This window comes from Colletotrichum spaethianum, assembly GCF_022836535.1.
Source record: "Colletotrichum spaethianum MAFF 239500 DNA, contig04, whole genome shotgun sequence".
Taxonomy (NCBI): Eukaryota; Fungi; Ascomycota; class Sordariomycetes; order Glomerellales; family Glomerellaceae; genus Colletotrichum; species Colletotrichum spaethianum.
This window is the reverse complement of record NW_026054774.1, coordinates 1,372,708-1,398,670: the sequence shown is the minus strand read 5'-3', so window position 1 is coordinate 1,398,670 and position 25,963 is coordinate 1,372,708. Positions and strand designations below refer to the sequence as shown.

At 54.7% G+C, this 25,963-nt stretch overlaps 10 protein-coding genes across 10 annotated transcripts; 5 read left to right on the top strand and 5 right to left on the bottom strand.

Moving 5' to 3' along the window:
• Positions 1 to 296: 296 nt before the first annotated feature.
• Positions 297 to 815, top strand: ColSpa_02423 (cyclin pch1; the record flags this gene model as incomplete). Its single annotated transcript, XM_049268635.1, has 1 exon — positions 297 to 815. One exon carries the CDS (start codon positions 297 to 299, stop codon positions 813 to 815), a length of 519 nt encoding a protein of 172 aa, XP_049124592.1.
• Positions 816 to 882: 67 nt separating this feature from the next.
• Positions 883 to 1,746, top strand: ColSpa_02422 (cyclin pch1; the record flags this gene model as incomplete). The annotated part of the gene is made up of 1 exon (XM_049268634.1): positions 883 to 1,746. The coding sequence occupies one exon, from the start codon at positions 883 to 885 to the stop codon at positions 1,744 to 1,746; it is 864 nt and encodes a 287-aa protein (XP_049124591.1).
• A 339-nt stretch (positions 1,747 to 2,085) lies between these two features.
• ColSpa_02421 (tRNA-dihydrouridine(47) synthase [NAD(P)(+)]) lies at positions 2,086 to 3,551 on the bottom strand (the record flags this gene model as incomplete). Its single annotated transcript, XM_049268633.1, has 5 exons — positions 2,086 to 2,725; positions 2,804 to 3,128; positions 3,187 to 3,289; positions 3,363 to 3,426; positions 3,508 to 3,551. The coding sequence occupies 5 exons, from the start codon at positions 3,549 to 3,551 to the stop codon at positions 2,086 to 2,088; spliced, it is 1,176 nt and encodes a 391-aa protein (XP_049124590.1).
• Positions 3,552 to 4,019: 468 nt separating this feature from the next.
• On the top strand, positions 4,020 to 5,940 carry ColSpa_02420 (phosphoribosylaminoimidazole carboxylase; the record flags this gene model as incomplete). Its single annotated transcript, XM_049268632.1, has 3 exons — positions 4,020 to 4,857; positions 4,910 to 5,563; positions 5,618 to 5,940. 3 exons carry the CDS (start codon positions 4,020 to 4,022, stop codon positions 5,938 to 5,940), a joined length of 1,815 nt encoding a protein of 604 aa, XP_049124589.1.
• Positions 5,941 to 8,916: 2,976 nt separating this feature from the next.
• On the top strand, positions 8,917 to 9,284 carry ColSpa_02419 (uncharacterized protein; the record flags this gene model as incomplete). Its single annotated transcript, XM_049268631.1, has 2 exons — positions 8,917 to 9,130; positions 9,157 to 9,284. The coding sequence occupies 2 exons, from the start codon at positions 8,917 to 8,919 to the stop codon at positions 9,282 to 9,284; spliced, it is 342 nt and encodes a 113-aa protein (XP_049124588.1).
• Positions 9,285 to 10,086: 802 nt separating this feature from the next.
• ColSpa_02418 (putative succinate-semialdehyde dehydrogenase [NADP(+)]) lies at positions 10,087 to 12,224 on the bottom strand (the record flags this gene model as incomplete). The annotated part of the gene is made up of 4 exons (XM_049268630.1): positions 10,087 to 10,306; positions 10,364 to 11,587; positions 11,649 to 12,091; positions 12,180 to 12,224. 4 exons carry the CDS (start codon positions 12,222 to 12,224, stop codon positions 10,087 to 10,089), a joined length of 1,932 nt encoding a protein of 643 aa, XP_049124587.1.
• A 1,382-nt stretch (positions 12,225 to 13,606) lies between these two features.
• Positions 13,607 to 14,589, bottom strand: ColSpa_02417 (succinate dehydrogenase assembly factor 2, mitochondrial; the record flags this gene model as incomplete). The annotated part of the gene is made up of 3 exons (XM_049268629.1): positions 13,607 to 13,927; positions 13,985 to 14,136; positions 14,229 to 14,589. 3 exons carry the CDS (start codon positions 14,587 to 14,589, stop codon positions 13,607 to 13,609), a joined length of 834 nt encoding a protein of 277 aa, XP_049124586.1.
• A 1,104-nt stretch (positions 14,590 to 15,693) lies between these two features.
• Positions 15,694 to 16,779, top strand: ColSpa_02416 (5-azacytidine resistance protein azr1; the record flags this gene model as incomplete). The annotated part of the gene is made up of 1 exon (XM_049268628.1): positions 15,694 to 16,779. The coding sequence occupies one exon, from the start codon at positions 15,694 to 15,696 to the stop codon at positions 16,777 to 16,779; it is 1,086 nt and encodes a 361-aa protein (XP_049124585.1).
• A 1,298-nt stretch (positions 16,780 to 18,077) lies between these two features.
• ColSpa_02415 (uncharacterized protein) lies at positions 18,078 to 18,828 on the bottom strand (the record flags this gene model as incomplete). The annotated part of the gene is made up of 3 exons (XM_049268627.1): positions 18,078 to 18,202; positions 18,260 to 18,577; positions 18,636 to 18,828. The coding sequence occupies 3 exons, from the start codon at positions 18,826 to 18,828 to the stop codon at positions 18,078 to 18,080; spliced, it is 636 nt and encodes a 211-aa protein (XP_049124584.1).
• Positions 18,829 to 22,895: 4,067 nt separating this feature from the next.
• ColSpa_02414 (histidine protein methyltransferase 1) lies at positions 22,896 to 24,071 on the bottom strand (the record flags this gene model as incomplete). Its single annotated transcript, XM_049268626.1, has 2 exons — positions 22,896 to 23,537; positions 23,595 to 24,071. The coding sequence occupies 2 exons, from the start codon at positions 24,069 to 24,071 to the stop codon at positions 22,896 to 22,898; spliced, it is 1,119 nt and encodes a 372-aa protein (XP_049124583.1).
• Between the last annotated feature and the right edge of the window lie 1,892 nt (positions 24,072 to 25,963).

Sequence of the window (25,963 nt, the reverse complement as noted above, 5' to 3'; positions counted from 1 at the left end):
AAAGGAGCTTCTCGAGTGCTCTCAGAAAAGCTACCTACGCAATCCTATGCATGTGCACGGACTTAGCTGCAGAAGCCAGGGTCTTAAGTGATCACGTGGCGTCTGCGATAAGATAACGGCGCTCAAACAGGACCGAAAATCCACCTCAGCTAAACCAAGGAAGGTACATCAATCATCAATCATCAATCAACAACCAACCCATCTTGCGACGACGAGCGCCTCTTCACTCATGATCAATTCATCACGACAAACTCCACCAGTCGCCGATCTGAAAGCATTCCATTAAGCTCGCGGCGATGGCTAGTATCGATCGCTACCGGCCGTCTAGAGAGGCCTACCAGCCTCCTACTCTGCCACCGGGGCCGCCACGACCGGATCGGCTGTCACGATCTCCTGCGCGTCGCCTCGACGTTCCGCCGGCCGTTCCATCACCACCGACGCACTCTTCCCGGACGTCGCCACCGCGACCTCTTTCCCAACGCGATACGCGCTCGCCACAGCGCTCGAGGGCGCAAACGCCAGGCCCCCCGCCTAACCAGTGGTACTTTACTCCCGACGAGACGCTGAGCACACCAAGTATACTGGATGGCATCTCTCCAGCGGAAGAACGACTGCGAAGAGCGAAAGGTGTCAACTTTATATACCAAGCAGGTGTCTTGCTTGATTTGCCTCAGATCACCCTATGGGTCGCAGGCGTCTTCTTCCACCGTTTCTACATGCGATACAGCATGGTTGAAGAGAAGGGCGGCATTCATCACTACGTGAGAACAAACTCCTTCCTCCTCATCTCTCGCGACGATCCTGGCCGTGTCTGATTAGTGTCAGGCGCGTCCCACGCTTCCTAAATCTAAGCGAGGGGTGGAGAAAGCTCAAGCAGAACCAATGCTGACGGGATCGATTGAACAGAACATCGCGGCTACAGCACTCTTCCTTGCGAACAAGACCGAGGAGAACTGCCGGAAGACGAAAGAAATCATCATCACCGTCGCAAAGGTCGCCCAGAAGAATCCTAAGCTCATGATAGACGAGATGAGCAAGGAGTACTGGCGGTGGAGGGACAGCATTCTTATGTACGAGGAGCTCATGTTGGAGTACCTGACGTTTGATCTCGTGGTCGAGAACCCATACCAACGTCTCTTCGAGCTTCTCGGTCAGCTTGATATCGTCCACAACAAGCACCTCCGGCAGTCGGCTTGGGCATTCTGCAGCGACGCTTGCCTTACGTCAATTCCCCTGCTGCTTGAAGCCCGCGATGTTGCCATCAGCGCGATCTTCTTCGCCAGTGTGCATACCAATCAGAAGATTGAAGATCTCAATGGCGAGCCGTGGTGGAGGGCATTGAACGGAAACGAAGAGAAGTGCGCAAAAGCCATTGACATTGTGCGACAATTCTATACCGAGAACCCGCTTCGCAAACAGAACCCGTCGTTGCCATCGCCGGCCTTCGACTTGGCCAATACTAGGCAGCCAAGAGACCCGATGAGCCAAGACGCTCTGTCGTCCACGGCAGGCACGCCCTTTGAACTGGACAGGGGGACACAGAGCCCAAGAGCTAGGGTTAATGGCCGGGACGATGTCACCAATACCGAATCAGGCTCACAGGCCACGCTGAAGGAGCCTGAGAGGCCGAACGGCAACGGCGCTACTTCTCCCGGCAAGCGGAAGGAAGTCGATTCGGACTCTGAGGGCAGGGACCAGAAACGGGCACGGCTCTCGGACGAGGACGAGGGAGAGGTTTTGGACTAGTAATTTAAGCCTACAACATTGTAATTATTTAGGGACCAGGCGTTTGGAGGTCCATCACATTTTACGGCAAGGATTCAGACAAGGGATCGATAGGGGCAACAAACAACCCCAGTGTACCATATGGGACACCCTTCCAAGGCAGCTTCGAGAGCGAGCATCTTGGCTTGCGGAAATATTCATGGTATGCCCAAGGACACGGCGTTAACGGGATGGTGGTCTGGCTGAAGCCATGGCACGAGCGATGCTTTTGGGGACATGATACCTTAACAGTGCTTTCTACTCATAGTAAACCATCACATTAGGAAAATGCGGCGCATTGTGGATCTAGAAACGAAGAGGTCACGGCACGGGCACTGTTGAGCTACCTACGGACTCGCGACGGAGCCCATCTGTCCTACCCGTCTTGCGGTTGATCGCATCGTCCATGAAATCTATGACATCCACCATGTTGTCGAGCGAGAGGAGCGCCGCCCGCTCATGCCTATTCAGCAACGCCCGCTTGTCCGGGCCCATGCCCGGCCCGCACATTTCGTGGAGGTGGTGCTGCACCAGCTTCACGGGCATCGGGGCGCGGACTACGTGACGCATGAAGGTTTCGACGGCCTCCCAAGGGCAGGACTCGTGGCCAGCGTAGAGAGCCGGGTTGGCGAGGATGCCGCGAGCAGACATGAGGCCGGCGAGCTTGGTGCCGCTGGGGGTGAAGTCCGTGTAGCCGTTGTGGCCGTTGATTGTCTCCGGCTCCGAGGGTTGTACTGCTGCTTTGGAAACGGTTGATAGGGGCAGGGTCGCCATGGAGAAGACATCGCCTGAGAGGAGAATAGGGAGGGTATCACCGTACTTTTCGAGGAGGATGCCGAGGGATTCGGTGTTGATTGGGATGCTGGAGGCCGTGTGGCGGGTGCGGGGGTGAATGGTCAGGAAGTCAATGTTTCGGTCTTGGGGGTTGCCGATGACTGTGTCGATGAAATCCATGGTTTTCCTTGTTACATGTTAGTACGGTTCTGCAAGAGAACTTTTCTGATGGCATTGATGCTGTCCTCACGAGCAAGAGACTCACCTCAGATCTTTATGGACACGAATCTTGACGCTTATACTCCTCCCCTTGGGACTGTCTATATCGCGTTCCTTGCCGACATGCCATCCGTCGCTGGCCAGGCGCTGGCGAGTCTCGGTGACCATGTCGCGGACGAGCTCGCGCTTCTCCATGAGCGCGGCGCCAAGAGTCTCGGCGCAGGCCCAGGACTGCGGGCAGCCGCAGTTAAGGTCGACGCCGTTGACATAGGGGGCGGCGAGGGATGATGAGCGGGCGAGCTCGAGGGGGCTGCTGGAGCCAAACTGGACTATTGTTGGTGGCTGGACTCCGCGGGTTGATATCGTGAGATCTTTGAAAAGTCGTTGTTAGCTGTTGGATTATCTCCCGAGTACGAGGGAGATACAAACCACTGTCACGGGCAAACTTGTTGCGGTTGAACTCCTTGGACAGGATCATGGGCGTCCAGCAGAGGTCGGTTCCATATTCATGAACGGTTTGACGGAAGGCAAGCTGTGAAACCATGAGCATTCAATTTACGTGTTTTTTCATAAGCTTTTTGTGAGATTACCTTGCTATATCTCACCATAGGGGCTGAGACGTAGAGGAACCTGTCCTGGCTCTTGGCCGCATCGAAGATTTTCAGAGGACTGCATAGAGTGACATGCTGTCAGTCATTGAGACAGCAGACAAGAGAGGGGATGCATGAGGGAAATAGGAGCTGAGCTCACTGTGTTCTGTCTGAAATGGTACCATTGTAGAGATCGGCCGCCATAGTGACAGCGCTGGCACGTTCACACGCGATGAACTGAGTCTTGATCAAATCAGCCAGCAAGTTTGAGATGAGAGTGAGTTTTGAGTGTGAGTCGAAACAACGCTGTGAAGGCGCTAAAAGCGCAGAACTACAGCGCTTCTCGGTGGAGCAGGGGGGGCCTGTGGCGTCAAACCCAGACGGGCGATCCTCACCTGGGCAGTCATAGTGGGGGTGGGGCTTTCTTGCGACGATAACGGCGGGGTGTTTTTTCACCGCTTGCCCAAAGAGGTAGAAACCTTCAAACTTCCTGCGTCAAAACTTTGCTCTATGCCCCCGGTGCGTGTTTGCATTGATGAGTCGTTTCTTCCCTGGGGAAACACTCTCCACCCTCTCACTCACCATCTTTGCTCTTGACCATCGGCTCCTTTCCTTTGGTCCCCTCGTCCCCCCGCACTTACACTAAATCACTCTCCGTCGACTTCTCCCATAATGGTCAGGAAGCCTACTATCGGCCTCCTTGGAGGCGGCCAACTCGGCCGGATGCTGTGTGAGGCCGCGGGGCCGCTCGGCATTGATATCGCGATCCTGGACGAGGCCAACTGCCCCGCGAAGCAGGCGAACCAGAACAGCCGGCACGTCACCGGTTCCTTCAAGGACCCCGCCAAAATCAGGGAATTGGCTGCCATGTGCGATGTCCTCACCGTCGAGATTGAGCACGTCAACACCGAAGTCCTCGAGGAGATCGCGACCCGCGGTGTCATCACCGCGCCGGGAACCGTCAAGAGGGTGCCCGTTCACCCCCATTGGCAGACTCTGCGCCTGATCCAGGACAAGTATTTGCAAAAGGAGCACTTTGCCAAGGCCGGCCTTCCCATTGCCCCGCAGATGGCCATCGAGTCCGGCCCCGCTATGCCGGAGAGCCTGACGGCGGCTTACAGGACGTTCCAGTTCCCCTTCATGTTGAAGGCGAGAAAGGGTTCGTATGACGGCCGCGGCAACTTCAAGGTCAAGGGCCCTGAGGATTACGAGGCGGCTGTCCAGGCGATGGGCAAGCTGTCTTTGTACGCTGAGAAGTGGGTTCCGTTTGACATGGAGCTGTCCGTCATGGTCGTACGGACTGAGGATGAGGACGGCGAGCTGAGAAAGGTGCACACTTACCCGGCCGTCGAGACCATTCATGAGGAGAGCATCTGCACCAAGGTGTTCTACCCGCCCCGGAAGGTCCCCGCCGATGTGTGTGAGAAGGCACGTCAGGTTGCTGGAGACGTCATCAAGACGGTGAAGGGACGCGGTGTTTTCGCCGTTGAAATGTTCTTGCTGAAGGACGGTGAGTTCCGTGATGACCAAGACTCCTATAATTAGACCTAACGGTGATGCAGGCACCATCACCGTCAACGAGGTTGCCCCTCGCCCTCACAACTCGGGCCACTGGACCATTGAGGGTGTTCCCTACATGTCGCAGTACAAGGCGCAGCTCTACTCCATCTTGGACATGCTCCCGCGCTCCATCAAGCTTCAGCCCCGCGTCTCTAGCGCCCTCATGCTGAACATCCTTGGCGGCGCTCGCGAGGACTCCCATGAGGAGCTGGTCGACCTTACCACGTCCCTGTACGATGACAATATGGACGTCTTCCTGCACCTCTATGGCAAGTCTTCCAAGCCTGGCCGCAAGATTGGCCACATTACAGTTACGACCTACTCTCCCAACGCCAACCTGGAGAGACTGGCCGCGCCCCTGATCAACGAGGTGAACTACATGCGTGAGGCTCGTCTTGATGCTTCTTCCGAGCAGCTCCGCCTGCAAGAGTCTCCGGCCAAGAAGACGAGCTCTCGTAACGCGGACAAGCCCCTCGTGGTGGTCACCATGGGTTCTGACTCGGACCTCAACGTTCTTAAGGGTGCCTTTGAGATTCTCGAGCACTTCGATGTTCCCTACGACCTCGACATCACCTCCGCTCACCGCACTCCTCACCGCATGGTCGAGCTGGGCAAGACTGCTGCGCAGCGCGGCATCAAAGTCTTGATCGCAGCTGGTAAGTTTTACACGCCTTCTACTCTTTCCACTACGTTACTGACATTACCTTCAGCCGGTGGTGCTGCTCATCTCCCTGGCATGTTGGCATCTGAGACCACGGTCCCAGTCATCGGCGTGCCTGTCAAGGCCACTCACCTAGACGGCCACGACAGCTTGTTGAGTATCGTCCAGATGCCCCGCGGCTGCCCCGTAGCGACCGTCGGCATCAACAACTCCACTAACGCTGCGCTCCTGGCTGTCAAGATCCTCGGATCCTCCAGCCTCGAGTACCAGCAGAAGATGGCCCAGTACATGAGCAACATGTCCCGCGAGGTCGAGCACAAGGCTGCCAAGCTGCAAAGGGTAGGCTGGAAGACTTACCTGGAGAGCAAGTAAGCAGATTTAGGGGGGTTTTTATTGCATACTTGGGACATTGTCCCGCCTTTGACAGCATTGATTGATACCAGCAACGGCGTATATAGGAGGATAAGAAAATAACAAAACTCGGATGGTGAATCCAAGATTTCTATTCAACCCATACACTTATTTTCAGTGACATTTCCGACGCAGTACTGTGCATTGCCCTTCGATAAACTATGATGCTCTACATTCAAACAACCAACAAGTCGCAGCACTGGTGCCAGGAAGCGCAGCAGCGAAATAGCCTTGAGAGGATGCATGTGTCGCTACTTAAACATGAGACCTGGACGAAACAACTGGCTTGTCAGAAAGCCCGACCCGAGACCGTGCTGAGGTAGAATTCAACAACCGATGTTGAGGCTTGATACCGCGATAATGGGCATAATCCTGCGCTGTCAGCGTACTAAAAACCTCGACATTATTGCCTTCCTAGAACATATCTAGAAAGGCTTCGTACCTCGAGTTTTATATACCTCCCCTTTATCTCGAAACTAGTACGTTTTCTGCCTTGTGGGTAGGCAATAAGCTACTAGAGAGGTCTCGGTTTATTCCTGTAACCTTTCCGACGAAGTTGGACACTGGTAGCAGGAGTTTCTGTACACGTTTAGAACCATATTAGTAGGGGCTGACATGGTACCAACTGGGCTTCCTTAGTATTCATGGGATACCTCTACTCATTGAACATGTGCCGGAAATCGAATACGAAAGAACTGTCACAGGATGAAGCATTTCGTATCACTATGAAGATTTTGGTTTTTGTGTACAACATCTCCGAGTAATCTGGGGGGTGGTTGTTGTGACCACCTGCGAACCTGTGCTACCCCATGAATAGGACCGATATTTGATCATCCAGGCAAGCGCTTAGCCACAGCTCACGAGTTGATGTTCACAGAATGGTGTTCAAGGTGGAGTTTGCGGATCAAGAAAGTTGTTTTGGTGAGTCGTGCTCCAAGGGGAAATCTTTGCCTGCGGAGTTTGCTCACGACTACCATGTCCGTCCCGCTATATCGATGCGAGGAGTATACGTCTCGTGTGAGACTGCTGATCAAAGTCTGACGATCGCTAGGGAAGCTCTTATTCCTGAAAGTACACAGGAATTTCCATGGAGAAAACATGGAGGTGCGAGGAGGAAGGTGCGGAAGTGACGAAGCTGAGCGGTTCAGGGCTTTGGGCGGATCATGTCTCAATACGGCGCATCCGCCTTCCTGGATAAAGATCACCCGCAATACCACCGCCGTCAAACTCGCAACCTACATTCGATTACGCAGTAAAACAGTGAAATAGCGATAGTGTCGTGCCAGAACAGTAACGAGAGGCAGGACTTGGGGCTTCAGGTAAACAGTATACCAAACAAGGAAGAAACCAGTAGCCATCTAAGACGTTTCTATTCATAGCTTGTTGCACGTTGCAAACTTACACATCCCCTCTTCCCCCAACCCGCATCTGGGGCTCAAGACGAATATATCTCGTATGAGTGGTATACTTTCGCTTCTTCCTTCTTGCTCGCCGAGGAAAAACGAGCTGTCATCCTTAGACTGATGTCATGCAGTCGCTAGCCGTGTATAGGTAAGGATAAGCTCGCACATCGGAAACCAATTTGCCGGCGCATTCCTCCCAAACCATGAAAGGGGTTATACCATCACATATCTTGTTTCCGGCTTTGCGTAACTTGCGATGTTACTACTACATGGGCCTAGAAAATACAGCGGCGGCATTATGTTGACAGGCTTGCCGAACATTTGGCAGAACATATTCCAGCTCGAGAATCCCCTGCTCGTGTACTGGACTCAAGCTGGATTGCCATGACCGCTTCTCTCAACAGACGGACCGATGCTGCACCCGCCAGTTGTCATCAATCCGCACCTCCGGATGCGACCTGTCGAACAGACTTGGAGGTAACCGGTCGATACTTATCCGCCCAGACCGTTCGCCAGCAAGGGGTCTAGATCGACGCCTATCCAAGACAAGCGGCTTGGCAAGAACGACACAATCCGGAGACCTTTATGCCAGCTCGCCCTAGTGGCTGGCGACCAGCCACGAGGTAGCACAAAATAGACGATGATGGCTTGAACTGCCACGATTTCGTCTGCATTTCCTACATACAAGCGAGCCCATGATGGCTCAGTTGAAGTTGCACCGTAGAAGGTATTTCCTGTCTCTGGTTCCCTGAAAACCTTTCGTCAGAATATCCCACGGTGCGACAGAAAAGCCGTTGCCTGTCTCATTGGGTCGTTCGCCTGTCTTGTCCGAGCTCAGAGGTGTCACGAACAAAGGAACCGTGTCAGTGTGACGCTTCGTAGCCCCATCCGCTTTCGCCTTTGACCTTTCGGAGGAAAGAAAAGCCTGCTTTCCTCGTTGCGGCGGGGCACCAGAGACCAAATAATCGCAAACAGCCAAAAAAGTTGAGACTTTGACTCCATCGACGATCCTAGAACGTCAAGGACTATCAATCACTTTGCCCGCCTGTGCTCGAGGCGGACGCTATTCTGCGCACCCTGACCGGATGCGCTCACTCTCCCGTCTACCACGAATCTGGATGCTCTGATCTCGTGTCTAGCCCATGTTGTATTCCTTGGCGTTTTCCCAGGCAAAGCGGAAAATAACCAAACCAGAGTTGCCACAAGAAAACTAACAATCAGGGCGCGTCTGCCGGGTCGGCGCAGTGCAATGAACAGGACCAAGGGCCGAGACAGTCATGAACCCATGTCCGCTAGCCTCCGTCTTCCCGTCATGAAGGCTATCCTTAAACGGATATCGGAGAATTTGCAGAGAAGCACGCCCTTGCGGTAAGGTGCAGAGGATATATAGAATCTTGGGCATCCAGCCTAGGTCCAGTCGAAACTCACACACCAACAAGCACTCAGCAGTAGCCGACTACGCCTGACATCTCACACTACCAAGCACAACATCAAACGTCACTGTTCAGTCAGCGCTACTACACACGAGGACGAGATGCTTTCCGGTCAATTCTTGACGGTCCTGGGCCTCGTCGGGTTCGTCGCCGCCTCCCCACAGATCCAGCTTCCTCCCTCCGGTGCAGCCGACTGCCCTCGAACCATGTGCATCGACGGCATCAACACGGAGTGCAGTATACGATGGGGAGGCTGTTACGACATGTGCAAGCCGAATATGCGGCCGACGATGCCGCCATGCAAGTCCACGCTCAGTAAATCAATCACCAAGACGCTGCAGCCCGTCATCCCCACATCGGGTCTTCCGAAGCTCAATTTGCAGGTCCTGGTTGGGAGCGGGCCGATCATCAAGCCACCGGCTCCGACGAAGCCACCTTCCAATTCGACTCGGCAGCCCACATCGAGTGAGAATTGCAGTTCCCGGACCGTTTGTGTAGACTATATTAATGAGTGCGGTCAGATGTACGGGGGGTGAGTTCATCGCCCCCAGCCTACTAAGTGTAGATGTCGCAAAGCCAGTCACTTACTCGACGGATTTGAAGATGTCACGCTGATTGCCGCCCCTGGCCGTCGTATTCCAAACCCCCTTGCACATCTAGCGAGGTTATTGACCCGTCGACGTCGCCTACCTGATAATAAAAGGGGTCGAGATACAAAACTTTTATGTTTTATAGTTTATTTTACGGATGCAAACGGTGGCGTATTGATGGAAAGGAATAAGCTTTGATGAAGGTCTATGAACGAAGGTTTACGATTCTGTTTAGCCAATAGGGATTCTAATTCAATGGTATATATTAACAACTTTACCTGATGGAACCGGCCAGCATGTCGAATGCCAGGCTATACACACGTGTACCCCATCTTATGCCGCCTCACCAGTTGATCAGGTCCAATACATGTGGCAAAACCGGAGCGTAGTCTTTGAACAAAATGAATTTCTCCTCCTACTTTACACGTTTTTAACTCCAGAGCCAAAGCCCAAAAGCCTGCGGTGTATGCACCAGCCCTAATAGCCTAGTTTCCAGGGTAGGTCGCGATATCCCCCACGTGGCTCACCCACGATCATTAACTAAATTGTCCGTCGTGGTATTATGACTGCCTTGATATGCCTTCCGCTGCTCTCTCCTCCGCCTCCTCCGTCTGCTTCCATCTCCTCACACATTCCCGGTTTCCTTAGAACACCCGACACCAATTTCTAATCGAAACAACTTTAGTACACACGCTTGAAAGGAGGAACGGCCTTGCACTCGTTCTCATCCAGAGTGTTGGCAATGACGCCACGGTAGCCGAGGTCGACCTTGCCGTGGGGCTGCTTCTGGAAGGACAGAGTGTGCTTCATCCAGTTGGTGTCGTCACGGTCGGGATAGTCCTCGCGGGCGTGGGCACCACGAGACTCCTTACGAGCAGCGGCGGAGGTAGCGGTTTGGGAACTGACAATCAATTAGCATCTCTGATATGTAAAAACAAGCTGGCTTTTTAAGACTTACGCGCAAGTCAAGAGGTTGCGGAGCTCAAGAGTCTCAACAAGGTCGGAGTTCCAGATCATGGACTTATCCTTGATGGCGACGTCGGGGAACTGAGCATCGATCTCGGTCATCTTGCGGACACCCTCGTCAAGAGACTCCTGTGTTCTGAAGACGCTGACCTCAGTCTGCATGGCCTTCTGCATGGCCAGACGAACATCAGAGGTAGTTCTGGTACCCTCGCGAGTGCGAACGTTGTCCAGAGTCTCAATAGCCTCAGCACCAGCGTCAGCAGCAATAGGCTTGTGCTTGGTGCCGGGGGTGAAGTTGTCGCGGATGGTGTGGGAAACGGCACGGCCAAAGACGACCAAGTCGAGGAGGGAGTTGGCACCGAGACGGTTAGCACCGTGGACGGAGACACAGGCGGCTTCACCGCAGGCGAAAAGGCCAGGAACGATCTTGTCGTTGCCAGACTCGTCGACGGTGATAACCTCACCGGTGTATCTCGTGGGAATACCACCCATGTTGTAGTGGACGGTGGGCAGGACGGGGATAGGCTGAGTGCGAACGTCGACACCAGCGAAAATGCCAGCGGTCTCGGAGATACCAGGCAGACGCTCGTGGAGGACCTCGGCGGGCAGATGACTGAGCTGGAGGAAAATGTGGTCCTTCTCCTCACCAACACCACGGCCCTCACGAATCTCCATCGTCATGGATCGAGAAACAACGTCACGAGAGGCAAGATCCTTGGCGGTAGGGGCGTAACGCTCCATGAAACGCTCACCCTCGGAGTTCAGGAGGTAACCACCCTCACCACGAGCACCCTCAGTGATCAAGCAACCAGCGCCGTAGATACCGGTAGGATGGAACTGGACGAACTCGAGATCCTGGTTGGGGAGACCGGCACGGGCGACCATGGCCATACCATCACCAGTGCAGGTGTGGGCAGACGTGCAGCTGAAGTAGGCACGTCCGTAGCCGCCAGTGGCCAAAACAGTGTGGTTAGCAAGGAAGCGGTGCAGAGTGCCGTCCTCCTGGTTGTAGGCGACGACACCGCGGCACTCGCCATCCTGCATGATCAGGTCGAGGGCGAAGAACTCGATGAAGTAGTTGGTGTTGTGACGGAGAGACTGTCCGTAGAGAGTGTGAAGAAGCGCGTGGCCGGTACGGTCCTCGGCAGCGCAGCAACGGTAGGCCTGGCCACCCTTGCCGAACTTCTGAGACTGACCACCGAAAGCGCGCTGGTAACTACAAGCGAAGGGCTATTAGCGTCTGCATGTCACCGCGATGATGAACGGCTTCAACTCACATCTTTCCGTCCTCAGTTCTGGAGAAGGGGCATCCGTAGTTCTCGAGCTCGACAATGGAGGCGGGCGCCTCACGGGTCATGTAGTGAATAGCATCCTGGTCACCGAGCCAGTCCGAGCCCTTGACAGTATCGTACATGTGCCATCTCCAGTCGTCCTCGTGCATGTTTCCGAGGGCGGCATTGATACCACCCTGAGCGGCGACAGTGTGACTTCTGGTAGGGAAAAGCTTCGAGATACAGGCAGTGTTGAAGCCGGCCTCGGCGAGACCAAAAGCGGCACGGAGACCAGCACCGCCAGCGCCGACAACGATGGCATCGTACTCGTGGTCAATGACGGGGTACTTGCTGGAAAGGTAGGGCGAGGCCTCCTTCGCACGAAGTGGGCGGTTCGCAAACACTCGCGCCGCGGGTCTGGTTGTAGAGAATGCGCGCGCCTGCGAGAACTGAGGTTGAGTTAGCTCTGTTCTTCGAAGGCAAATCCAAGTAATGATGTAGTAGCGAGGGGTGAAAGGGATCAGGGGAGCAACATACGGCAGGCTTGGCAGCAAACCTCCTCAACGCCATTGATGAGGCCATGTTTGATGTGTACACTGTTCTATAGTATCAGTATACGTTCTCGTTGTATTCGTGTGAATGTTTGGGTCGTGAGGTGCGGAGGGGAAGATGGTGGCGGCCGAGGATGTTGGGATGAAAGAGGTTCGCCTGGGACCGGATGTACGGATCGGTTACTGACCGTTATCGGAAGAGGGAGATCAGGCCTAGGACTGATGACTTAGCAAAAAGACGCCAGAGTTGCATGAGCTGTCGAACACTTACCGTCGATTTGAATTGGTCTCCAAAACGAGGTGCTATCTCTAAGTGATGGGTAGGCCTACAACCAGTGTATGGAGAAAAGTACGGGATGGACCACGGCAAACCTCGCACACGTCTTCTACAACAAGTCAGCTCGGCACCTCGGGTAATCACACCGTCATTGATTGGCCAGAGAAGGTGTGGCTGGTGGATCCGCGCCACACCTCCAGGAAAGCCACAGCTGGTTTCCGGGGCATGGTTCACATGCAAAGTCCCGTCAAATTCCGAGATCGATTCCGGGGTATCATCAGGGCGAGCGGATGAAAGCTTAGCCTCTGGTGATCAGCAGCTCGAAACCCGAGTATCGGTTGTAGAGATGGCATTTACTCGACGCCTATTCCATCTATAACTTCACTCAATTGAGTAAGCCTTTTCCCCAGTCGTTTCTCTTGTGTTACTTGAATTTACCAACTCCTCAGTGGCGTGCGGAAGGTGCTTTCCCGTTTCCCGAGTCGCATTGCCGAGGTGCGAGTGGAACTAGGTCTCTTTGTCGATGGAGAGGAGCGAGTCCATGACTTCACGACAAGAACTGCCCATCGTCGCCCCCATTTCTTTGCCACATTGTAAGCCAGAGCAGAACCTCGGCGGCAAATCCACAGTTTTCACCAGCGTGACAGTCTACTAGTTAATTGAAACGCCGTTTGTTTTTAGCAATGTGAATAGCAAACGCGAGACATGTCCAAAATAAGTAGGTTGCAGGTTAACGCTTTTTGCGCGGAAGACTGAAATGATAAAAATAGTTTAGGGTTACTTTAGGTATCTATGGTGAGGCCGCCGTTCTGCAACCAGCTGTAATGTGGCAGCACCTCTTATTGCTTCAGCCTCTCCCGTTGAAATTGGCACCTCCGCGACCCTACGTAGCAATCTGGGGCCTTGACCGTCTCTTACCTTACGTCGCTCGGGCACTTTCAGACACACGCAGGGCAGTCTCCCATGAGTTACTGCGGACTAAAGAAAACAAAAGAAAGCCTGAATTCAAAGTCCCCCTTTTAGTGTGTCCAAGGAGTTCAAACTCCAGCCATGCTCATAAAGTACACACTACCTAGTATACAGCCAATATCGCGCCGCCCAAGATTATGACTCCAAACGTAGACACCACAAGCTTCTTAGAAAGCCATCTGCTTCTTGATCTCGGCAATAGCCTTGCCGGGGTTCAGGCCCTTGGGGCAAGCACGTGTGCAGTTGAGAATCGTGTGGCAGCGGTACAAGCTCATCGAGTTGTCGAGGGCGGCCTTGCGCTCCGCCTTCTTCTCGTCACGGGAGTCGGCGAGCCAGCGGTATGACTGAAGGAGAATAGCAGGTCCGAGGTACTCCTCAGAGTTCCACCAGTAAGACGGGCACGAGGTCGAGCAGCAGGCGCACAAAATGCACTCGTAGAGACCGCTCAGCTTCTTTCGGTCGGCGACGCTCTGGCGGTATTCCTTGCCCTATAATGGGGGTTAGTCTAAATGGCCACAAACACAAGGATGCACAGGGTCGCATACATCAGGAGCAGGAGTGTCTCTCTGAAGGTAGGGCTTGATCGAGCGGTATTGCTTGTAGAACTGGGTCAAGTCGGGAACGAGGTCCTTGACGACGTAGGTGTGAGGCAGAGGATAGACCTTGACGTCCGACGCAGACTCCTTGGGGATACGGCCTGTTATTTGGCATTAGCACTATGTCCTCTGTCACTCTACTGAGGCGATGCGCAGCAAGGGGCGAATTGCAATGCGTCGAGAAACCACGTACAGAGGCAAGCCAGCGTGTTCTGGCCGTTGATGTTCATGGCGCAGCTACCGCAGATACCCTCTCTGCAGCTTCGGCGGAAGGTCAAGGTAGGGTCCAGCTCATTCTTGATGCGGATCAACGCATCCAACATCATGGGTCCGGTCTTGTTCAGGTCCAACGTGTACTCCTGCATACGAGGCTTCTCGGTCGGGGTATCGGGGTTCCAGCGGTAGATGGTGAACTTCTTCATCTCGGGCTCCTTAGTACGGGGCACGCGATCGCTGGGGGTAGCCAGACCGCGGCGAGGGACGGTGACGGCAGGGCGGAAGGCAGCCTTGGTGGCCGAGCCCAAGACTCGGGAGGAAGAGCGGAGAGATGCCATTTTGGCGGTGTTCGGTTCGGATTGGAACAGATGGATGCAGGTAGCAAGAGGGACGGTTGACACACCAGATGGAAGATGAGCGATTCCAAGTAATTGGCGGGGCGCGGTGTGGAAAGGCGGTGGTTCACCGTGATATTATCCTTGGTGGCGTTCAGGTGAAGTGAAAGACATCATGGAAGTTTGCTTCAATCCCTCGGTTATTGAGTCGAAGCGGCCGGAGCACGAAAAGCGGGTCTTTAGCCAATCATGACCGAGTGATTTTCAACCACAATCGGATTGCCGCTTTTGCTCGCACATGCCCTGTCGTCTATCTTGCGCCACTTGAGATACACTGAGTGTTGTAGAATCAATCTCAATATCAGATAAAACAATGGTACTGTACCAATTGAATTCACACTCAAGGACGCATATCGACTGCACCATAGCAGTGATGAAGGGAGACGGCCAGGTAGCAGGATGGTGGCTTACCGTAATCTCAATGCTAAAGCAGCGCGAACCATTCCTCCCCCCTCCCCCCGGCTTCCGAATGGAAGAAACCGGCTATCAGAAACGGCAGCAGGTGATCGAGAGCTGACTCAGCGGAAATACCCCGGACAATATCCCTGTGAAATCTGGGGTTGGACCTTTTCATATGACATCAAACGGATGTTGCATTCCCTTCAGACGCGACCACCTATCAAAAATTGTCTGTCCAATTGATTTTCGAGTGTTGCGCGTCGACGGAAGCTCTTCATCCAACTTTTGCAGAAAGTTTACGGGGACCAGCAGCGTGTTCGCTATGTGATTCCTGTCACAATCGCAACAAGAATTTGGGACAGTTAACATGCGGACTGCGGAAGCACCGCATCTACAGGAAACACTACACATCGCTGCACATTGGAAGCAATGGCCGCAACGGTGACAATCTTGCGCCAGCCTCTGGTCCTTCTCCCTAAACCAAGGCCTCTATCAAAGGGTATGTTTCTCTTCTTCACATTGGATATCTCTTGACTAGGTTCTGACGGTGCAACCGCAGCTTGCACTAGTCTTCCAACATACTTTGCGCGGCATCAGCCGGCCCCCCCAGCCCGCGCATCCCATCGATATCTCTCGACAACCAGAAGCATGAGCTCCGCCTCGGCTGCAAAGCTCTCCTTCCACGTCGCAGCGTCCTTCACAGCCAAGGACCATCCATACGATCCGTCAACACATATCTTCCACTTCAACCCCTATAACCGTATCCAGCAGACCCGCAACAAACGGTCCAGACCAGACAGCGGCCACGATGCCTTCTTCATCAGTAGGGTGGGGGACTCGGGTGCAGTAGCCCTTGGTGTTGCTGATGGTGTAGGTGGCTGGGTCGATTCCGGGGTGGATCCCGCGGACTTCTCGCATGGCTTCTGCGACTACATGGCCTCCACCGCCTACGGACACGGCTCGATCAAGAACGACCCGACGACAAAAGGCACGGGCGATAAGGAACCGCTCCGAGCGCAGAACCTGATGCAGAAGGGGTACCAGGCGATATGCGAAGACAGTACCGTCATTGCTGGAGGAAGCACGGCTTGCGTCGCCGTGGCGTCGCCGGACGGCAATCTCGACGTTGCCAACCTGGGCGACTCCGGCTTCATCCAGCTCCGTTTGAACGCCGTACACACCTACTCCGAACCCCAAACACACGCATTTAATACCCCCTACCAGCTCTCCATCGTACCTCCCAGCGTAGCTGCTCGCATGGCGGCGTTTGGCGGCGCCAACCTCTGCGACTTCCCCCGCGACGCCGATGTCACCCAGCACAACTTACGCCATGGTGACATTATTGTCTTCGCCACGGATGGCGTCTGGGACAATCTCTTCAACCAGGATATCCTCCGCATCGTGAGCCACGTCATGACCTCCACGGGCGCGTGGCTGATGACCAAGAACGGCGTCCGCATCGTCGATAACCTGAAGCCGTTCACAAAACCCTCCGAGGACGCCACCGAGAGGCCACCCTCCAAATTCCTGACTCTGCAGAGCGTACTTGCGGCCGAAATCACGGCCGCCGCCAAGTCGGCCAGCCTAAACCGCAAGGTCGACGGCCCCTTCGCCAAAGGCGTGCAGAAGTACTTCCCGCAAGAAAACTGGCACGGCGGCAAGATCGACGACATTTGCACCCTCGTCCTCATCGCGTCCGAGGACAACAAGGCTGAGCCCAAGAGCCGCCTATGAAGTTACTGTATCATTATCAGCATGCCCCAGCACCCGGTGGTTTTCTCGATTTCAAATCACGTTGTTTCAACATAGATGCCCCAAAAAGGGAGCGCCGCCGCCGTAGTTTTTCAGTTGTATCGTAGTAGTTTTTTTTGGTCTAGCCATTGTGAAAGGGCGGGCAGTGATGGTGTAAACAACGTATACCAAGCCATTTTCTCAAGCACAGTAACGGCAACCCGTGAAGCGCTTTGTTTCAGACAGTCTTGGAGAAATACTACGAAACTCGAAAAAGTTCCCACGCTGGGAAATTTGGTCCGCATGGCCCGTCGTTGCTTCTTTTGTCACAGCCACCGCCTCGCCCTCTGAGACTCTCCACCGAGTAAACTACACATTCGTTGGCTCATCCCCGGATCAGCGGCGGACCGGTCTGTCAAAAAAAGGGCCCATGTGGCAAACGTCCCTGTTTTCTCTCGTTTGTTCTGTGCGTCTTGAAGACATGTAGATCGCGGGGCGGAAAACCCCCCTCCCCCTTGCTTCTTCCTTCCAAGGCGGCAGACAGCCCCCTTTTTTCGCCGTCTCCACGTTAGTGATGCGCCCATCTCCATATTCTCCCCCGCATGGAACCAATCTTCCTTTACTGCGGCCAGTGTGAACTGGGTCCGAAACGTCAAAACGGCGCTATTTTCCTGGGGAGAGGGGATCTGGTGGTGGTATAACGATGATGGAAAGGACCCCTGACTACTTTGGACGCACCGCCGATCGGGATCTGGATTTGTCTTTTGACCATCTTGCGTAAGTTCGACGTCCGTCCTGTCAGATGCACCCTAGGAAGAAGGCCCCGGACGACAGTGCATGTCGGCATCCGCGTCAGTTTGGGTGACATCAGAGCACGGGCGGATGAGAGCAAGAGGAGAATAGAATGCCCAGGACAACAATCATGCTGTGCATGCAGCTTGATTGGGAAAGACAAGACGCGGGGTTTGTGGGGGCTGTGTTACACGTTCGGGAATGTCAAGCAGTCACGGGCGGACAAAGTTCCAACGAGACGACTGATAGAAGGCAACATTGGTATGGTTTTGCCAGTTGATTTCGTGTACAGACCCAGATAACTAGGTTAACCTCGAAGTCGCATGCTGTTTGCTTTCAACCTCTGCCTACTGTAGCTTTTTGCTACTCGACCCTTGCTTCAATTCAAATGCAACGCCTAATCCTAACTGTTCTTGGATCGCATTACTGTATTATAAACCCTTGTTCGCATCATATACCAGTCATAGGACTCCATATAACCCGGATGCCCTCACTTCAAGAGTACACGCTTACTGGAAGTAAAGCATGGCCGCGATGGTGAGGCCGATGAGGGCAATGGGGGAGCCAAGACGGACAGAGTCGCTGCCGGGGACAGTGGTGGGAGAAGTAGTGGACTCGCCAGTGGCGCTGGTGCCTGTTGAGCTGGTTAATCGAGTCGTCCTATAGTTGGGTGATCTAGAGATATACGTACGGGTGCTAGAACGGGTGCTGGTAGAAACAGTAGAAGCCGCGGTGGAGTTAGCGGTCGAGGAAGCAGAGCTGCTCTCAGCGGAGGTGGAAGTGAGGGAGGCGGAGGTGGTGATGGTGGAAGCAGCAACGGTGGTGGTGATAGTGCCCGAGGCAGTGGAGGCGGCAGAGGAGACCGAGGCCGAGGCGGTAACGTCGGTGGTGATGGTGAACTGCGTGGAGTAGTTGGGGGTGCTAGAGCTGTCGGAGATCTCAATGGCGTACTGGTCGGTGGGGAGAGTGGAAGAAGGAGTCCAGCTGTAGGAAGTACCAGTCTGGCCAGCTGTGATAATCGTCAGGCTCAAGCTCTCATGACTTGCAGGACGGTTGACAGCACTTACACGCAATGGTCGAGACGGTGACCAGGTTGGTGCTGGGGCCGTTCTTCAGGGTGAGAGTGACGGGTCCCTGGGCATCAGACCAGGTGATGGTGAAAGCCTCACCGGCCTTGACATCGAAGTCGCTGTTGGTAAGCTGAACAGCCTGGGCAAGGGCGGCAAAGCCGGCGACGAGGACGGAGGTGAAACTCTTCATTGTGACGGCTTGGGTGGTTCTTTGGAAATTAAGTGGTGAACGAGTGTAGGAGTATTAGGTATCGAACTACTGTAATTTAGCAAAAGAAAGGTCAACAACGAATGTCGGGAATAGGCTCGTGAGGAAACAAGAGAGAGAAACGGGCAACGAAGGGAGGGGGGCGGAGGAGTAGAAAAAGGCTTCCCCATCTCGCAGGCGCGAAATTAGGCGAAGCAGAATCAGGGGTAGAGCATGGAAGGAGCCTGGGGGTGGTGTGTGTGTGTGCGGGTTTGGCGGAGGCATGAGACTTACATCAGTATCCGTGCCTAAATGGAGCTATTCCTCTTATTACTCGAACGCGCTGCTGGGGGTGTATGGATGGATGGATGGATGGTTAAAGCAGAACCGGTGAGTCTGGGTTCTGGAGGGTGTGGTATGTTCGTGTGGTGGTAATCCAAGTATACCTGTTTTGTCTGTTGATGATGGTGTTTGTTTGGACGAGGTGTGGTGATGGAATGGATGGACTCGCTCGGCAGGAAAAGATGGGCGCACTTGGGATTTAAAGAAGAGGCAGGTTTCACAAAGGTTGTCACAGGAAAGGGAGCGATCGCAGCCATGCTGCTTGGTAGAGCAATATCGACATCATAACAAGCAGCCGACGTAGCAACAGCAGTAGCAACCGCGCCCCTTCTCTCTGCGTCGAGGAGGCCGCGGGCGGCATCACGGCTCCCACTGGCGTGAGCTACAAAGTCGCGCCAGGGCGTCCAGTCTGCGCCGGGCAAGTCGTCGCAAATGAGGGAAGCGATGGCCGGCGCGGACGGGTTGCTTCGCACCTTGCCCAGAAGCCCCAGCAACAAGTGTGGCACTAGCGCCGGATGGGGACTAGGGTGGAAAATTCTGGGAGGGTACCCCTGTTGCAGAGAGGAACCTGGCGAACCCAGGAGAAGGGCTAATGAGAGCACCAAGCCTCAGGTTCCTGTGGTTCGTTTTTCCGTCTTTCTTCCTCTCCCCTCGCGCCTACATAGTAGGTACGGTGCCACAAGAAGGTGCAGCAGTAGCAGCAGCGTTAGCTGGGTATTCGACCTGGCCTCACCTCACCATTTGCGCGTCGTTGTCCAGTATGTTCGATTCGATTCGAGAGATAGCTCCGAGGTACCGACATGTGTAAAGCTAAAGGCTAGGGAAGCAATATACATAGCACTATGTACCTTGCGTGGCTTCGAGGCACAGCCTAAAGCATAGCTCTCCAACGACGCGTGACCATCGACGTGCCCCCCTCACTTTCCAGGAAAATGCAATTGGATGGTGCTCAGCTTCTCCTTGTATCCCCCGGAGTCGCTCGCGGTCACCTCATTGGGTTGTCCAGCTGGGGGTCATCGAAAGATCCCTTCCAGCGAGGGCAAGAGGCCTGGACCTGAACGGCTCACGTCTGGGCCAGGGTCCTTCCGGGCGGTTGTCAGTGGTCACCGTCAACAATTGAACAATGCGCCTGGAAAATGTCACAGCCCTCCATATGTTTACTTCCCTGGTTCTCTCCCCAACTGCCAGCCCACAGCGAGTGACACCCCGTTGGAACCCACTGGAACGGCCCAAGATGCTCCAAGACACCCCTTCGGTTGCCCTGACTCTCGCCCCATGTTCTCGCAGGGCCCGCTTTTCTCGTCCTCACCCGATGATGGGGAAAAGTTCCTGTCGATCTGGGTCTTTCGAGGCGCAGCAAGGGAGAGTCAGAGAGACTCCCCCCCTCCCATTCTCGCGCGCACACTTCGACAGCCGCCACCCTCCGAGGATCTCTCCGTATTGGACAGACAACAGTACGGTTGAGACCTTTTTCGCCCCCCGTGGGAATGCGCAAAGTGCTGCTACTGCACTACTCGCTGCCGCTGACGCCCGGCTCAAGCCTGCAATTGCGTGCGCAACCAACAGCGTTCATCCCTCCACCCTCCTTTCCAGCTCGTGTTCGATCTTTCGAGGCCATAACTCTGCCTGCCACGGACCCGTAACCAGCTGCCTGCGATCCGATCATCGATGCCAAGTAGCCCTGGCAGCTCAGGGCTCTCCCCACTGCGCTATTGGAGGTGACGACGCCTACGGATACTGCAAAATACAAATGATGCTATTTGGGTCTTCCCAAGTGTATGGTACATGTATTTCCAAGCAGCAGCATTTTGACCGGCCCGTCTAAACCTTGATGTGCCGGGGGCCATTATGCAGCGGTACACTTTCGGCGGTAGCCTTGCCGGACACTCTTGCTTCCGCGGTCGCTCAGGCCAATATTTCGATGTTCACCTTCTGTGGGAGCACAGATATGACGCAGGAACCATCGGATCAGCGTAAGAACGCAGATACCTTTTGGTGGGTGTTAATGCTCAATGAGATGGGCGTGATGGGTTGGCGCTTCTCTGAAGGGTGCACATCGGTCCTGGTTCGAACCGCGAGTAGCCAGACGCACATCAGTCTGGAATGGGGCAGACGGTTACCGATCAATGAAGAGACAGGTTGCTCCGCTGCTGTCATTCTAGTCGCCTAATGAGGATCTCCCGCGGACCACGGGCGAGATACTTCCCCTCGCCTTCACCCGCCTGCCGCCTGACCCGTGCCGCCATTCATCCCGACCCTCTCGTCATGAGCATGCATAGATAGTACATGCCGTATTACACATTCAATGTATGGAGTACTCTACGGCCCCTACTTCCCGTTCCTCAGCGGAACCTACCACCACATCAGCACAAGGGCAGCGCAGGACCGGTAATCTCGGTCGACTGGGGGTGCGTTCATAACTCGGACAATATAGGACAATAAGACGTAACGACGTCAGGCGCTTCTCCGTTGTGCTTTTATCGAGTCCAATTTCAATACGCACCTCGTTGGGTCCCGTTGTGGAGACCTCCATTGGCCAAATCTCCCTAGCATCGCGCTATTCCACGGCTTGCACGGTACCTGCATCCATGCGCCACAGTCCTTGTTTCTGAGATCCATTCGACGGACCCAGGCACTAACACCAACTGCTGGCCCAGAGCTCGTCGGCTTTGCAATCGGGGCATTTTACCTGCCCTGTCCACTCCTGAGGAAACCTGCCGAGCATTCATCCGAAGGGTTCCGCGGTCGACAGCCCGCCAACGGGATGCCCGCAGCATCTGCAGGGCGTCGCCTAGCTCGACCGTCGTCCGAACGCTCCAATATGACTGTCAATACTTATTGACGTTGCTTCCCACGAAATATAACCACACCAGGGGCCATCGGACCAAATCATTGGATGCAGCAACTCGCTTAAATTTTCCAACGTCTGGGCATCTTTTGAGTTTCAAACTGCCACCACCTTCTCCGTGACAGGCTTGGCTCCACTTGCTGCGTATACTCAGATCCGCGGCCTTTCTACCAGCCGCACGATGACATCTCGTGGCAAATCGCCCTTGGCTGAAATGGATCAGGCCTATTCGCCCTGGTACGCGTTTCACTCTGACACCCTACTGGAATGGAAATGCGCCAGAATCGCGGCTTCTTCTGATTCCACTCAAGTGACGTAAAACAAGAGCAAACCCCGGTATCCGATGGCGATGGCGGGAATGCGCGGCGCTGCTGTCACCAACGCTATTCGTGGTGTTCCAGTATAAGCAAGACACCGAAGTCAGGGTAATGGAGATTCTGCAGCGCCATAGCCGCCCTCACCAATCAGGGCGAGACTTATCACGGGTTCAACGCCCACGGATGGGGTGTATGGGTTGCAATTACCATCGGACCCAAAGACTGGAAGGGACAATGTCTCGTAGAAATTTCAGGGCATACGTACAACGAATGCCCAAACTTCAGCTAGCCCTTCACAGCCCTCACGCTTCTGGAGGAGTCACCAACCAAAATGTCAACGAGGACCGTTGCCAAGCACTGGTACACCAACTCCTGTACCTCACCCTGAGACGTTTCTCGACTTGACAGCCATACCCGAGTTCGCCCCGAGCATGTGGCCGTTACGCCAAGGCATTCGTCAACCAACAACACACGAGGCGGAGGACGTGGCACAGAAGCGCCGTGGGAGCCGCAAAATTGTTAGAAAATGGCCTCATCGACAGCTCAGACTAGAACGAAGTCTATTAACGGGCTGCACTCAACGTACAGCGGACGACTCCTCGCCGGACGCCCTCGGCCTCCTCTCTGACCTGGTCCACTGTTGCGCCCTTTCCTCTGGCCTTGTCCACGAAATCATCGAGTGAACCCCCAACTCCAAAGTAGAGCCTCTTCGCTCCGACCAGCGCCTGCGACTGGCAGTTGCTGCGCTCGCTCTGCTCTCTGATAAGAATGGCGAAAACCATCTCGTTGAAAGCCTCCAGCGCGAATGGCGAGTATATCGTCTCGGCTCCCACCAGCAGGGTATCGAAATTGTCGGACTTGTCCAACTTGGACTGAGTCTCGTATAAGAGATCGACCAGCTCGACTGACCAACCACCAGAAATGAAGTTAAGAGAAATTTGAGAAGACGTAAGGAAGTCCTGGAAATGCTGCAAAACCTCGGGTGTAAGTTCGAGTTCGTCCTCCAACGCAAATGCCTCCTGCAGGGAAGGGTTCTGGTCTCTGCTTTGGAGGGCCCAGGCGAGGATGAAGTTGGGTAGCGTGACCAACTGCAGAACCGTCGGGTTGTAGTCGGCGAGGGTGAGCAAAAGCGGCGATCTCGGGGCCGAGTCCTTCATAGCCCACTGCAGAAGGGCCAGAGAAGGGAGCGCCGTGCCGCATCCAAGCTGTGCGGTGTTAGCTTCTGTCGCCACTGGAGCAAGAGACGCGCGTCAGTCTCGTACCTCGATCACTCGGAGAGGCCGTTGCTTTAGCATGTCCAAGTACTGGCCACTGGCGAGCACCTTGACGAGATCGACGCTGCTCTCCCAGCTCTTGAAGCCGCCCTCGTAGACACCCGTCTTGACGTCGTGGCTGCCAAGTCCCTCGGCTTCGGGACCCTCACTGGCGGCCTCATCCTCGGCCATGAGCTGCACTCGCACATCCCACAATTCTCGCCGAGGAACTTTGATGACGCTGCCGTCGTCAAGGGTCACGTCCAGGATTCCAAAGGCAACTTTGGAGGGCAGTTTCGCGAGCATGTCCTGCAGGACGTGACCGGTAGGCGGTAGCTGGGGTTTACCAGGGACCGGGAAGGCACTGGCCGCAGCGGACTGCGGGGTCTCGGGCTCCGGGACAGGCGCGGAGGCCTCGGCGCCCGGGACAGAGTCGTCCTCTATGTCGTCGCCGCCGAAGCCGAAGGAGAATGCTGAGGATGCCATATTCTGTGAAGTGGGATGTGCCGCGGGGTTGCAGGAATTTTGTACGTACTTGCAAGGTGAGTAAGAGAGCGACCTATCAAAATGTGGGGGCGGGCTCGCCCCAAAGTGGTACAAATTGCCGGCTCCTATTGGATACTCACCGAATTGGCCTGACCGGGAGGTATTGGATCAAGTCAGGCGATGGCCGAGAAACGAATCCTCTGTGTTATTCAAACGTTTCGCGGTTGGTGGCTCAAAGTGCTGTCTTTGTCGCAACGGGTCGATCAAGCTTGATGTAAGCAGCTCGCGTACAACAAACTGGTTCGCGTTGGACCAACGATTGATGATTGGCCCAAAGCCTATCCATCCATCGTTGTTGGTCAGAGTTGGTGGCACTTTAACAGTTTGCTTGTTTGACCGAGAATCAGATGCGCGCTCGTCGATGGATTCAAATGCACACACGTCAGGCATCATTGGTCAAGCATGAGGTCATTGCGGTTGTTTGCCATAAGGACTTGGTATCAGTGCCCCATTGTTCGAGGCTCTTTCGATTCTGTACCAATCCGAACACATATCACTAACAAGATGCGCGGTCGTCGCAAACCAGCCAATGGCCGACAATTCTGAAAGAGGAGGCTTCCTGCAATGCGGCATCCGGGCCACAGATGTACTTTGCAACCATTGTCTTTCCGTTTTCGAATCCTCTTCTTGGTCTTCGGATTGTAGGCTTACTTTTCGGTACGTCCCGCCGTGCTGAATGCAAACCGCGAAGGCAATGGCGATTGCGAACTTGCCTGCAGCCCCTGATAGGTTGCCCGACGTTCGGAAAGTTCTCCGCAATTGAGCCTATCCCTAGCACGTATCTGACTGCGTCTTCCACGCATGCTTTACACACGCGCCAACACGTACAAAAGCCTCAAGCTGAACACCGGCTGCCTTGGCGCCATCCTGCAAGCCATTATCGACTAGGTTCAGAGCTCAGCTGCAAGTGTCTGGCAGACAGGCAGGCACCCACACACATCTCCGCATTTAGAGACCCGGAGGATCTTGTGCATTTGGGCTTCGTGCTCCAAGATCTCATGTATCAATGGTCAGCAAACGCGCAACACCCCCGCTGTCCATCCTAGGATGCGGCGCCGAACAGCTTCGCGGCCGATCAATGCTAAGCGCGGCACTCGCGATTCCTTCCCTCGGCGATCTGCATAATGAGGGCGTCGGGGAATTCCCGTGGGTGTCCATCAGCAGCTGGAATGCAAGCAAGGAAGCAATGGCACTGACGAAATCGCCGATGTTAAACCACGTTAAGCTTATGGCCGCTTCACCTTCCTTCCCGAGATGGCAGCCGCCATATCCCACTGGTCGTCCTTTTCTACCATGTGCCCTAATCTACAGGATTCGTGCCCGCTCCGTATGGCCCCTCGTCTACGACATATACTAAGTCTACAACCCGGCTCCGGCTCCAGGCCTCCATCGTCCAGCGCGGCGAGGGTCTTGATTCGCCACTCACTGTTCTGGGTCCCAAGCCTTGACACCCCTCAGCCCGGTCCCTCATCGTGGTTGGATGGTTTACGACCTTGTCAGTCCGGGACCCTTTTTCTAACCGGACCTTGCTCGACCACAACAAGCTAGTAGAGGTGCAGATACGCCATTTCATCAATTCTGCCGCAGGACTCATGGGCCAGCCTTGTTCCAGAGTCGTTTGGATAGGTGCAGCCACACCATGTGCCGTTCCACCAGCCAAGATTTACAAACGGCCCCGGTCGTAAATCAGCCAACAATGACGCCCGTTGCGGACCCTCTGTTGCCTCGACCCCAAATTCGAGAATGACAGGATCCATATCCATTGGCGTTTGTTGCTTGTCTACGTGAGCTGTCTCCTTTCCCATCATGAAGTCTATGCTTCCTGACATGAA